We start from the raw sequence: 12,394 nt of genomic DNA, 5'->3' as shown, positions 1-12,394 counted from the left end.
GATGAAGTGTGTTCATGACAAACACCCTCAATGTTTTATTGTAAAGCATGTTACTTTCAATGGACGTTTTGGAATCGGAATTGCAAAACTTATTATACAGCTTATGATCATGCTCTATTTGCGTTTTCAAAGTATTCTAAACACGTCAGTGGAAGAATAATCTCAAACCTAAAGTATACATGATCTTACAATCTGTCTTCCACCACCTGATTTTTTTTAAAATAAGTTTTAATAAACTATCCATTGATAGAAGAACAAGATACATTGAATTGTACTATGCTATATTTCTCCTTAGTGATGAATGCTTAGGTAAAAGTTATTTTTCTCCACTGAGGAGAAAATAGTTTTAAACCGCTTTAAGGGTACAAAACCTATAACTAAATTAGTTATAGAATTTGCGTTTCGACTTCGTCTCATCAGAATCCGACACTAACTTAATGACAGAAGTAGGAGTACCCTAACGCCGGATTGGCGTTAGCTCCAAAAAAAAAAAACGAAACCAATTCATGTTCGACTCCATTAATTCTCGTCAGCTTAATCAGAACTCCTAATGCTTTCGTTTTTTGGGCTAGCGTCATTCTATCACTAAGTTAGTGTTGGATTCTGATGAGACAAAGACAAAACGCAAATTACATAACAAATTTATATTGAATTTGATAGACGCTGTTATGACAACATAGGCGCCACAAAGTTTAAACATCATTCTGTCCTTATTGGAAAACTGTTAATAACAAAAGTTTGACTGTAATCCACTCCACCTATGAATAAATGAAATTTTTCTGTTTGCAATTTTGTTACTATTGATTTTCAAATTTTTGTTACATAAACCCTTCGAATTTCTAAGATTGCGCATTTCCAAAAAAATATCAATTAGCTAATCGCTGGCCTGCCAGTCACTTGTTGATATATAATAAAGGGCAATGTGTTATAGTATTTGCAAGCGTAGTTACGTACAATTGTAAATTATTTTATAAATAATTTAAAGTATAGCTGTTGTGGCACTATTATTATGGGGCAGAGGTCTGTTCATATAACTCGAGAAAAGCGAAAAGAAATTTAATAAATCGTTCTGAAACCCAAATGAATGCATTTTATGTTTTCAAACCGATAATATTTTAATGTATTTACAATAAATTTCACAATATTGTTCTCAGACAGCTAGCTTATTTTAACTAGTATCAATCAAATCCCACGGGTTGATTGGTTCACTATCTTCGAAAGCGATAAATCTATCAGTCACGACAAAATAACAATCTGCCAAACAGCAATAGTACACATCGTAAACCACATTTCCGATAGATCCCCAAGGAGCAAAAAAATAGCAATTCGAAAAATAAATAAAAAAGTAAAGTCCAAAAGACACACTACGAACAAACAAGGAACGAGAAAAGGGGATACAAATAGGATAAATGTACACATGTTCAATTTAAAAATTGTCGTTCCGCTAGATTTTCTCCTTTTCCGAGTCTCCCACCGCAAGTGTTTTTTTTCTCGCGCTCTCCCGTTCGTATCCTCGATTACCGGCGGTTGCTTTCTCTTTCTCTCTCGCACTATCCCGGTTGTTTGATAACGAGTGCGCTTGTCGTTGACAACAATGGTGCAAACATAAGGACCTGAGCAGTCGACCAAGTCCTTCACAAAAGGATGTCCCTCGCAGTGAGGGAATGGGGGGAATGAGTAGGGTTGAATAAATTCAACAATGGTCCTCGTTTCTGACAAATCCTTACAAGCAAGGACACGACGGTTTTGAGGAATCGGAATCGAAGAGAGGTATTGTGTATCGTTCCGTTCGTTCCATCGCCAAGCATACAGGCTGGATCAGTTTCCGTCAATCTTCGAGAGTATTCCAGGACGGATTTGGAACCCCGAAGGGAAATATTCATCCTTTCGGCTATCGCATAATCAGCAATCACTCTCGTCCGTTTGTCGACCGGAATGCAACGGAGTCAACGGACTGGAGCGAATCCATGCCTCAGGTAGGAACTGCTCCGATGTTTACTTCTCCCTGTTCGGCGCTATTTGCGTGAAAGAAAAGGACAAATGTCGAATGAGTCCAAAGGACGACTTTTCCCACCCAGGGCAAACCTGTCAGGATGGGGAAAAATAGGAGCATGCTGCTTATTTTCATTTTCTTCGGTCAGGGCCGTAATAAGGATAAGAAAATCAAAGGATTTTTTGTAGTTTACGTAGAACACCGTTAGTTCCGATATGATGAGCACAGTGTGCGCTGAGGAAATCCGTACATGTAGAAGCGAGAGAAAAAGAGAGAAACATGCGCTTTCCCCACCTTGAGTTCGAAAAAAGGCGGAGCTTATGTGGTATTTTTTCTCTTTACTCTCCTCCACATTCGGTTTTCGTCTGTTACGTACCGCTACTTTGTACAATTTATCATAAAAAGGCGTGTCTCGGCGCTATGTACAAGGCTTCGATTGGGTCGTTTCCAACGCCCCTTAGCCATTATCTTCGGTGTACAGACCGGTTTTGGCAGCACTACCCCCTGATCGCATACAACCAGAGCGGAGACCAGTTTTTCGATATTGTAATTCAGTTACTGCTAAAACGTGAACAAGTGCGCATCGTTGCTACGCAGAGGAAGCGAGATTTTTCACCTGCTCGATTTTCGTCGTGCGCTCACACAACACGGAATTGTTTTGATTTTTCCGCTCTCGAGGCTGGCAGCCGGGAAAAGCGTCGCGCGTGTGTCATCGACGGCGGAGGAAAACCGTGCCGCTGAGGTGTGTGAGAATCTGCAACGGAGAGTGGGAGAGTGGGTGAAAAAAAGAAAAATCACAGTGAGCCACAAGTAAGTGAGCAAAGCGAATACACACGAGTGGTGTTGTTCTTGTTCTTTTCCCGTGTGTAACGCTCAGTGGATTACTAGGATCGGGCTTGTGCAAACTGGAAACTCTCAGATACTCGCGGCTTTGGCACCGAACCCAGTGAAAAGTTGAAGCTCGCCGCGCCGATATTTTTAGTTATTTACAGTTTTTGTTTGTTTTTCCGAAATTTCCTTTTTCCGTTCGCTGTGTTTCACGTGCTGCAGTGTACATAGGGCGCTAGAATTGGCCTGTTTTTTGTTGTTCCCGGGATAAATAAAAAAGAACAAGTAACACTATGTTGTAAGGACACAAAAGACAATTATTATTGATGTTGTAATAAAACATTTTCAATATCTCTATCGACGGTGTTTTCGTGTCTGGGATGAAACACTGCACTTTTTATGGTTGGAGCAAAACCGGTTGCTAGGAAAGTGTGACCCGCACGTGCAATCAACCAGAGCAAGTTGTGGATAGTGTTGTGTTCAGATCATTCCTAATAACTTTGCCAAAATTATGACGTTTAGTTAGACTGCCGCAGTATAACAGTCATCCAACGACGGAACAGGACACACGTACATCATGCTGGCTCTTGCAAGAACAACTTGTAGCCCTTGTCCGTCGAGCAGCTCTGACAGTTGTTGTAACGGCGTGTAACGGAAGGATCGTTCAATGCTGCAGTACTGTGCGATTGTTGAAGCAGCCAGCACCTCCCATGTGAACCTTCGAGAATCGTTTCAACTTCTGTTCCGTTGTGTTGTTTTGTTCTGTTGTTACAATGAATGATTAGTGGAATTTTATTATTTGCCGGCTAGAAGGCGCACAAAAACCAGATCGCACGCGTGACAGTGTAGTGAAATTGTTATAAAAATATTGTTTTCGAATTCGGTCTCTAGCACGACCTCGACTACATAGCCGAAGTGTTTAGTGAAACATTCCGGCCATAGGATCGCCAGTACTGCGGAAAGTGGAGGCGAGAGTGCGCGAATACACACACTCTCTCTCTCTCGCACTCACAGGACGACGTCAGATAATATGGCCGCGTATGCTCAATTTGGTTACACATATCCGTCGGCAAGTCAGGTAGGTCAAAGGATGGAGGGTTGTTCTGTTGGATTGTGCCATCGTTGAATTTTAAGTTTCGTTGTTTGTTTGGTCAGTGGTTTAATGTAGTTAGCTTGTGTTGTAAACCCTAATATGTTTGTTTATGCTTTGTTTAGTCACGGTGAAATGCCGGTTAACCTCGACTAAGTGACGATCGTTTTGACATTTCACTCTGTGAATTAGGTAAGGAAGTAAATAGCCGCTGATTACTGAAGTAATGACCAGTTGAAATAATGTAAAATTATAAGTTTTATGAAACTTATCAGTAAAGTTATTATTCGAGTCAGAATATCGACACGGTTAATTCCCTACACTGATTTTTTTGTTTCTTCATTTGCTAAACTGTTATGAGGACACAATAGTAGGCTCAGATTATCTGTTTGTCGCGAATTTCGGTACCGCTCATTTAAGTATTAGCTTTGGGATGTTTAAATGTGCTAAGATTGCTATGAACGATAGTTCCGATGGTGAATGACCCCAATGGTTTAAATAGAAATAAACAAATAATTTAATATGACGGTTTCATTAGTTAGTCTAATTACTTTAGTGGTTTGCGCTTAAATAGGTATCAATATTTTGGATTCGTTTCTAGGAAGCACTACAAAAACAAATCTGGTGCGAAACATGGAGATGAATTAGGAAACAGTAACTCTATCGACTGAAAATTCAAAATTAGGCTCATACGAATCTTTCGATATGTATTTGGGAAGCTGCGTTTTTCCAATTATATTATTTCAATTTAAAGGTATACAGGTATGGCATATCAATAATTTGAAACTTGGTTAAAATTTTTTGGATTATTATTCATTTCATCACAGAATAAATCGTGCCATGACAAAATGGTGTACACGATGCCATGGTAATACTCACCTCGAGTATTAGCAATGTTATTATGAACTAGTAATGAATTCACCTTATCTTATTTCTTCTGGTCTTGCCAACCGCTCGGCCTTCATGCCCATTGGAAAACTCATAGTAGTGTAGTCCTTCCCTAGAAAAAACGACACGAAGATTTTTCAGAAACTTACATTGCTATTATATTTTCTAAACTTGAATCATCATCTCGAAATTCTTCACTATTTGAATTCTAGAAAAACTTACTGTGTATCCGTAGTTTGGAATTTTTTAAATGAACAAGTTAACTAAATGTGGGAGAAAGTAATGAATGTTAAAAGATTTTCAGTGAAACTCACGTAAAATTCGAAAAAAATGTGTTTAATGTAAGCAACTATAGAGTAATTTAATGCTTTAACACAAAAAATAGATGTTATTAAGTACCGAGAATATTTTCTTATACACAATTTTCAATATTTTTTCCAGTTTCAAACAATATCAATTCATTTTCATTTTATGAAAACAATGATGATTTCTTCCTACAATAACTTGTTGAACAGGAAAATTTTCTATGATTGGATTTGAGTTACACTTCAAATATTCCTTTCTCTTCGTCAAACTACAGAGGGCAGCCATTCATCCAAAATGATAAAATTTGTCTAATTGTCGATTTAAGGGGTTACACCACTGCATAATTAAAAAAAAATGATTTTTTATTAATCTAAAATGTGCTTTAGGATTCTGAAAATAATATACAAAAAACCACATGCGACAATAATTGCTAAATGTTCAAATTTTCAATTCTGCCGCAACGCCTCTTATGTGTACCCCGAGCATAATGGAAACTTTATGTGAGTTTTCACGGAACCACATTTCTCCAGCGACGTACATAGGATTTAATTTTTTATTGGCTAATTTCTTTTAACAAAGAATTTTGTCTCGATTTTTTATGACATTTTCAGTGTTTTTTCACTAAAATGATCATCATTTCGCGAAAAAACAAAATATCGAAAAAATATTACGTACGTCGCTTGCTATTGTTATAAGGAATCGATAAAAAACTTTAGTTTTAAGCTCTAGGTCAAATTGCGGGTGATACGGCTACGGAAAAAGAGGCGTGTACAGGAAAAGGCTGCACGGTCGCCATCTTGTGACAAAATCACTTGAAAAAAATATTGTTTTTACTTCGCAACTAGTACTATAAATCCCATATGACGGGATCTCGATTCACGTCTTTATTTCGCATAAAAAAATCTAAAATATGCCTATTTTTTGGGTTCTACAGTGGTGTAACCCCTTAAACGAATTTTCGTTAAAACACTAGCAGTTGCATTAAACCGAGTGGCGATCCTGTTTATGTCATATCAGCTACCTTTGAATAGGCCGTTAATTTTTACACAACTTCGATGCATAAGATGGATATCTGTTGTCTGTGATGAAACGTTAAACGAATTATATGATTGTTTCATGCATTCTTTCAATATTCTCCATTTTAACCATATCTCCTCCTCCGGCCTTTTAAAACAAATATTTAGACACCTCACTGGAAATTCGTAAACATAGCCGATTTAAAACCAGGACTGGCAAAATGGTCGCTGCGTCGATTTTTTTAAAATTCTGATGTTATTTTTTCCAAGCAGGATTTATTTCGGTTAATCAGTCTATATAGGAGTACTGGGCCAAATTTAACGGGTAATATATTTAAAAAAATGAAAAAATACGATATTGTCAAAAATCTGTATAGTTATATAGTCAACAGTTAATTCTTTAATTACTCCCTAAATGATTTTGTTCGCATATAAATTTTCAAAAGAAGGTGAATTCAGAATTAAGTAAAGCACACGGGGCAAAGTGAACAGTTGATGAAATTGTAAAATCAACTTTTATACTGGGAAATATAAAAAACAGTAGTCAACGATTGCAGCATACAACCAGCTGATAGCCGAAATTATTAACCAAAACAGGAAATTGGAAAAACAGATATGGGATAAAAAATCTTCAAGTACAATATTTGAGCGTACGTTATTTGAATTGAAAAATTTAAAATATGATATTTACTTACATCTCACCGTAGAATCTTTTTTCACGTAAAGTTCGTTTCCTGTTTACAAAACTTTTGGAAGAAATAATCTCAAACCCGAAAACTATCAAATATTGCACAAGCTCTATCCCATGATACAGTTGAAGTGAAATACGATAGATGGCGGAGCCTTTTAGTCGTATAGTGTATTGGGATCATTTTACGTCACATTCAAGTTTGCCACAACTGAAGTGGGATAAGTCATCTCAGGTGATAGAGGAATTTAAACAGAATTTAAAAAAAAATCGTTGAAAGCATACTGGAAGTTTTTAGTACGGTATTTCATATCTAGTTTTTTTTTCTAAATGGCTGCCACAATATTTCGAAAACTACTCAACACGTTGCATTGAATTTTTTCAACCATTGCAGCATTATTAATTGTTTATAAATTTCCATTACTTAGGGACCAATTAATTCTGACAAGTGCAACATAAGATTTTTTTGCAAATTCATTTTTATGTTCCAACTGTACACTAATAAAAAATACGCATAATTGGGTTGTTAAGCCACATGCTGTTTTTGAATTTTTCGGATCCAGCTAATCTTAAAGATACGTAATCGAACGCAAAATAAAAAAAACTACCTTGATACCTATCTTTATGCTTGGATAACTTCAAAAATGCTAACCCGTGTGGCCAACTTCCCTGTCAAGAAAGACAGATAGAGTTAAACGAGGACGTGTTTACATGTTTTGTAGAAAATCAATTAAATATTCTTCTGAAGTTTTAAAGATTGATTCTGTATATTGTTATACTTAGAAAGATGAGCTCTCTCGGTTTATGAAATAAGAGAATTTTATTCATCATTTAATTATCCAATTGTGCGAAAATTGTGAAAAAATGTGAAAACAGGTGATGTTTTTACATATGTTGCGTTTATTGTTGATGAATTTCTTGCCTACTAATCGATTTAGATATTTACAATTACAAGATTGTTAGAAAATTTATATGTATGTTTTAACAGTACACTATTGGGTAATTTGTAAATCACCAAAAATATGCAAAACTGATACAATGTTTGAAAAACTTTCTCTAACACCAGCTGCTGCTGGTAGGATTTTTCAGTTCGTAGACTCTAGCGGGGATTACACGACAGATAACAGGATGCTAGATTGCCTGTTTATACAGAGCATATGAGCTGAGCGGCAAGACTCAGATCTTTCCACAGAATTATCGACCCAAATTACAAGACGAAAATAGCTACCACCAAACCAGAATGGAAAAGTAAAAGGATTTAAATTAAAAAATGTCTATGAGGATTTGCTTTGCTTTTGTGCATATCAATTATCGGCTATGTGTTATTTCAAAGAATAATATTTAAAGATTATTAATATAACACATTGTATTTTTTTTGACAAATTATAGAAGAAAATCAATGAAATTAATCATCATCATCGTATCAGTGTAAAATTAGCCAATTTTCAATAATTTGCTCCATTCCACTGTAAATTATTGAAAAAAGTGTTCCATCTGTGATGGTAAAAACAGACAACAACTTTTATTAATAAGTGTATTTAAGACAGTCTATCAGTTATTGATAATCTAGACACCTGAAATTTCAAAAAAATATGTGAAAAAGCTCAAAAATCTGTGGTATTATAGCAAATTGGTGAATTTGGCAACCCTGGCCAACGCAATCTTAATGTGACAACTGCGACCAAACTTCACAACTACGATTACCTTTCAAAAGTCACTGAGGAAACGAGATAAAACTTTTTTCCTCTGAACATGATACTTACTCGCACCGAAACGTTGGACGAATGAATAATGTGTTCGATCCCAAGTCGAAACCAAATCCAGTAAATCCGTAACACCGTCGAGATCCCTTCTTAAGGCGGTCAGCTATTTTCGTCCGCGTCCCTTATCACCTATTTTGTAAGGTGATTCATCAACAGTGCTATCTTTGAAAATGAACTACCATGGTTATTCAACTAATTTTTCGGATCTTATTTATTGCACATAGTGTGTCGTATGTAATTTTAAATGTTCTTTGATTTGATGGCATTGCAAGGGAACACGTATCCGCCGGTTGATGCCAATCTAGCTGACATCTCTTTGGACTGAGCAAACTAATTTATTTGTTTGTTTAGTGTTTATTTGACCAAATAGGGAATTAATCCACTGGGCATTTAATGTGCGTGAGAAATACGCATTGTATTGTCTGAGTGAAAAAATGGGAATTGATAGTTTCTCGAGAAGAATCAAAAGCCAGCTACCAATTCGCAGCAGTCATACCAGCACGAAGAACATATGTTTTATTGTCATAATAATTGGCTCACTTTTAGGCCAATAAATCAATTAAATTAAATCAAAAATTTATGGTCCATTTTATATTGTCGACAACACTCCCGACAGCCGGCTGTCCGGAGTTCAAGTTGTTTTGGATGAAACAAACTTTCGATAAACGGTTATCCAGAGGTTAAACACCTTCGCATCGCGAACATTTACGTATCCTAGTCAATAAACTATTCAAACTTCTTATAAACGAAAATAAATTCTCAGTCGCATCGCTTGCTTGAGGCGAATCCTGGCTAACAACCCACCCACTACCCAATCCTTGTTACTATTGGAGTGTCACTGAGTCGGGGCCTTCCGTCAAGTAAGTACCACATCAACACTTCCTTTCTCATATCCCAAGCTACGGTAAAGATGGTCGTGGCCAGCAATGATGGTTCTCAGGTGAAATTCGCGCTTGGACTGGATCAATTGTTATTCCCAAACAATGCTCCTCAAGTAGTCTGGCTGGAAATGAGAGTCATCAGTCTGCAATCTACGAAGTATACCATGCTTACGCAATGCAACGCAACACCGTCGAGATCCCTTCTTAACGTGAAAAGAAATTAAGTAATATTAAAATCGTTGAATATTTATTTAAAAATCCAATATAAAGTGGTCTGTTCAACATTTAAACTAATTTATAGAGCCAATTAGTTACGTTTTCGTCGTAAAAAAAATCTTACATTACATATATTACGATTATTCTGATTATTAAAATAGTCTGGCAACATCTATATCAACAAGAAATATTAGAGGGTAAGTGAATTTTAATGATTCGGAAGTCACATATTGTGCAGAATACCGCCTGTTTTAACTCATGGTTTTCCAAAGCGAAATATTTAACCCTTCCTTATGTGCTTCCCTTGTAGAGCTCATTGCTGTTCTCCTAGAATATTTGGAATAGATCAATTGCATTGAAGACCTTTTAAATTGATGAGATTTGTCAGTTTTCAATAATATTGCAAAACATATATCAAAGCGTCATTTATTAGCGTTAACTGAAACTGCCCCAGGTGGAATCAAATCAAACTAATTGCAATAACTTCAGTTCTACTGCTAATATTAATAAATGTCAGTGCTCAAATGAAAGCGAATAACCCAGTTAATAGTCTTACTAGTTTTTGTATACAATTATTGTCGAAACCAAAAGGTAAAGGTTTAAAAACGGTATTGATTATAAATAACATGAACATGATGGGGTTAATTAGCACCTACCTATTTGATCGGTAGTATCTCATATTCATGAATACCTCAGTCTTCAAATTTACACGATACCAGATGTTTTGTTAAAATGTTTGTAGACGTTTATTTCAAACGTCTGTGGAAGCCATTAGGTGGTGTGAAGATTGCTATAAAACGGATTGAAAGCATGATACTAATTTGACATTTATTTCACCAATGTATGGAGACATCGGCTACTCCTAATCACGGGAAAGGCGGTTGGGTAAGGAAGAGCATATAAAACGTGTGCACTGAAGCATTTTAGTCGACATATATAGCGCTCCAGTAGAATGTTTCAATAATTTATGTTAGTCTGTTGCTATTTCAAAAATCTGTGCATGACTAGATCCGGCGGTATATCTGTAAGAGGGCATCGGCATCTCTGGTAAGTATTATATAAACTACTAACTAATAACCATCGCGCATTGCTGCGACTTTCAACGAAATAGGAGGAAAGCACAATTTGTTCTGAAGCGCCATCTGGCGGGCAGACAATCCCCAATCAATAGCACACAAACACGCTCCATAACAAATGCCTACTATGTACAAATTTTTACGGCAATCGGTTAAGCCGATAGATAGATTATCAACAGTAAACATTAAACTCTCTCTTAAACTATCATGTTCAAAAACGGAATCTGCGATAAACTCGATACATTTTAGTTTAAAATAAGCATCGTTAAGCTCCCGCTTACGTCTCTTGCGTTTGTCTAGTCTAAAGGCATCCTTTCGTTCGTCTAGTACCCAGACGTGCTGCATTTCGCGGGAAAGTCTTGGAATTTGTATCAGGAAGCAATCTAGATATCAAGAACTGTAATGATTGTCATATAACTCGAGTTACTTAGTATAACCACAGAGAACAAACAAATAAGCTAGACCAAATTCTCTGGAAAAATTTGTGTAACAATTTAAACGAAAATACGTTATAAATCACCATCGCATGCAGGTTCGCTTATGTGATTCACCATTATATCCAAGTTTGCACTCAATATCTGAGTGTTTTCCATCCGATCTTAGCGCCGTCTAGTGGCAAATTTCTATTTGCTGGGGGCATTTCAAAACGACAGTTATATTTCTGACAAACATTGATAACTTCACTTGTGTGTCAGTTCTCAGTTGTATGATAAAGTTATTTTGTGCTGGTACACTTAAAGCTACCATTGATTTGATTGAAAGGTTGTTCTAATATGCTTTGAAAATGTTCGCGAAGACAAAGAAGGGTCTATTTGTCAAAATAACGCATGAATGAAAATAAAAAAAATGCGAGTTGAAACAAAATCGAATGTTTTACCTATATTGAAAGAAATGGTGCAGGTTAGATTAAATTTTCGGGTTACATGACGAATTCAACAAGTATATTTCTTACAACAATAAGATCGTCGTGCCGATTACCTCCGGAATGTATGACAATTCGTCGCTGTTGTGCTATCTTATGACAAACGCCATTTTGGGGTAAACTGAGTTAGATATGCCACATTACTTGTTTGAAAAATCTCTACAAAGTGGCGTTTTCTGAATTTTGAAATTCTACTTGGTTACTTAGACATAGCGAGAAACATAATGAGAAATTGTGAGTTTTTTGCTTCAAATCACTGCATCTAGGGATTTGCTCAAGTTATATTGAAGTTTTAGATGTTTTTATGTGTCAAAATGTATGAGGAACAAAATGGCATAAACATTTTCAAAAGAAAATTACACGAGTTGTGTGAAAAACACAGTTTTAGTTTAAAACTGGAAATAAAGGATATTTGGCAACACTGTAACCAAAAAAAACTATTTTTCTAGATTCCCTGACTCATTTCCTTCAAAAGGCATTTCACCGATTGTTTATAGACCATATGAACGCAAAGATATGAATAAAAGTTAAAAATTGATGATTTTTTTCTATGGAAAATTTTGCATGCACGATTATGACACGCTATACAAATTTTGTCGTCAATACACGCCTATGACACGTATGAGTGCGACTTTTGTTTACATTCATAGTAAAAACTCGCAACATAGTCTACCGATCTTCGTAATATTTGAGAGATTAATGCAGAATAGACAGAAGCATCAATTGT

At 36.1% G+C, this 12,394-nt stretch overlaps 1 protein-coding gene across 2 annotated transcripts in view; it reads left to right on the top strand.

Moving 5' to 3' along the window:
* Nucleotides 1-12,394, top strand: part of LOC131693507 (homeobox protein araucan) — a 225,744-nt gene that overhangs the window by 98,190 nt on the left and 115,160 nt on the right. The window contains exon 1 of one of the 2 annotated variants that reach the window (XM_058981375.1): nt 2,567-3,899. The exons of the other annotated variant lie outside the window; for it this stretch is intronic. Coding sequence (XP_058837358.1) covers nt 3,852-3,899 — 48 coding nt within the window. The 5' untranslated portion in view covers nt 2,567-3,851. Of the gene's footprint in view, nt 1-2,566; nt 3,900-12,394 lie in introns of those variants that run through there. 2 annotated transcript variants of the gene reach the window in all.

The sequence above is a fragment of the Topomyia yanbarensis genome, chromosome 3, assembly GCF_030247195.1.
Source record: "Topomyia yanbarensis strain Yona2022 chromosome 3, ASM3024719v1, whole genome shotgun sequence".
In the NCBI taxonomy this organism is placed as follows: domain Eukaryota; kingdom Metazoa; phylum Arthropoda; class Insecta; order Diptera; family Culicidae; genus Topomyia; species Topomyia yanbarensis.
The sequence above is the reverse complement of the archived record's forward strand: the minus strand, read 5'-3'. Positions and strand labels throughout refer to the sequence as shown.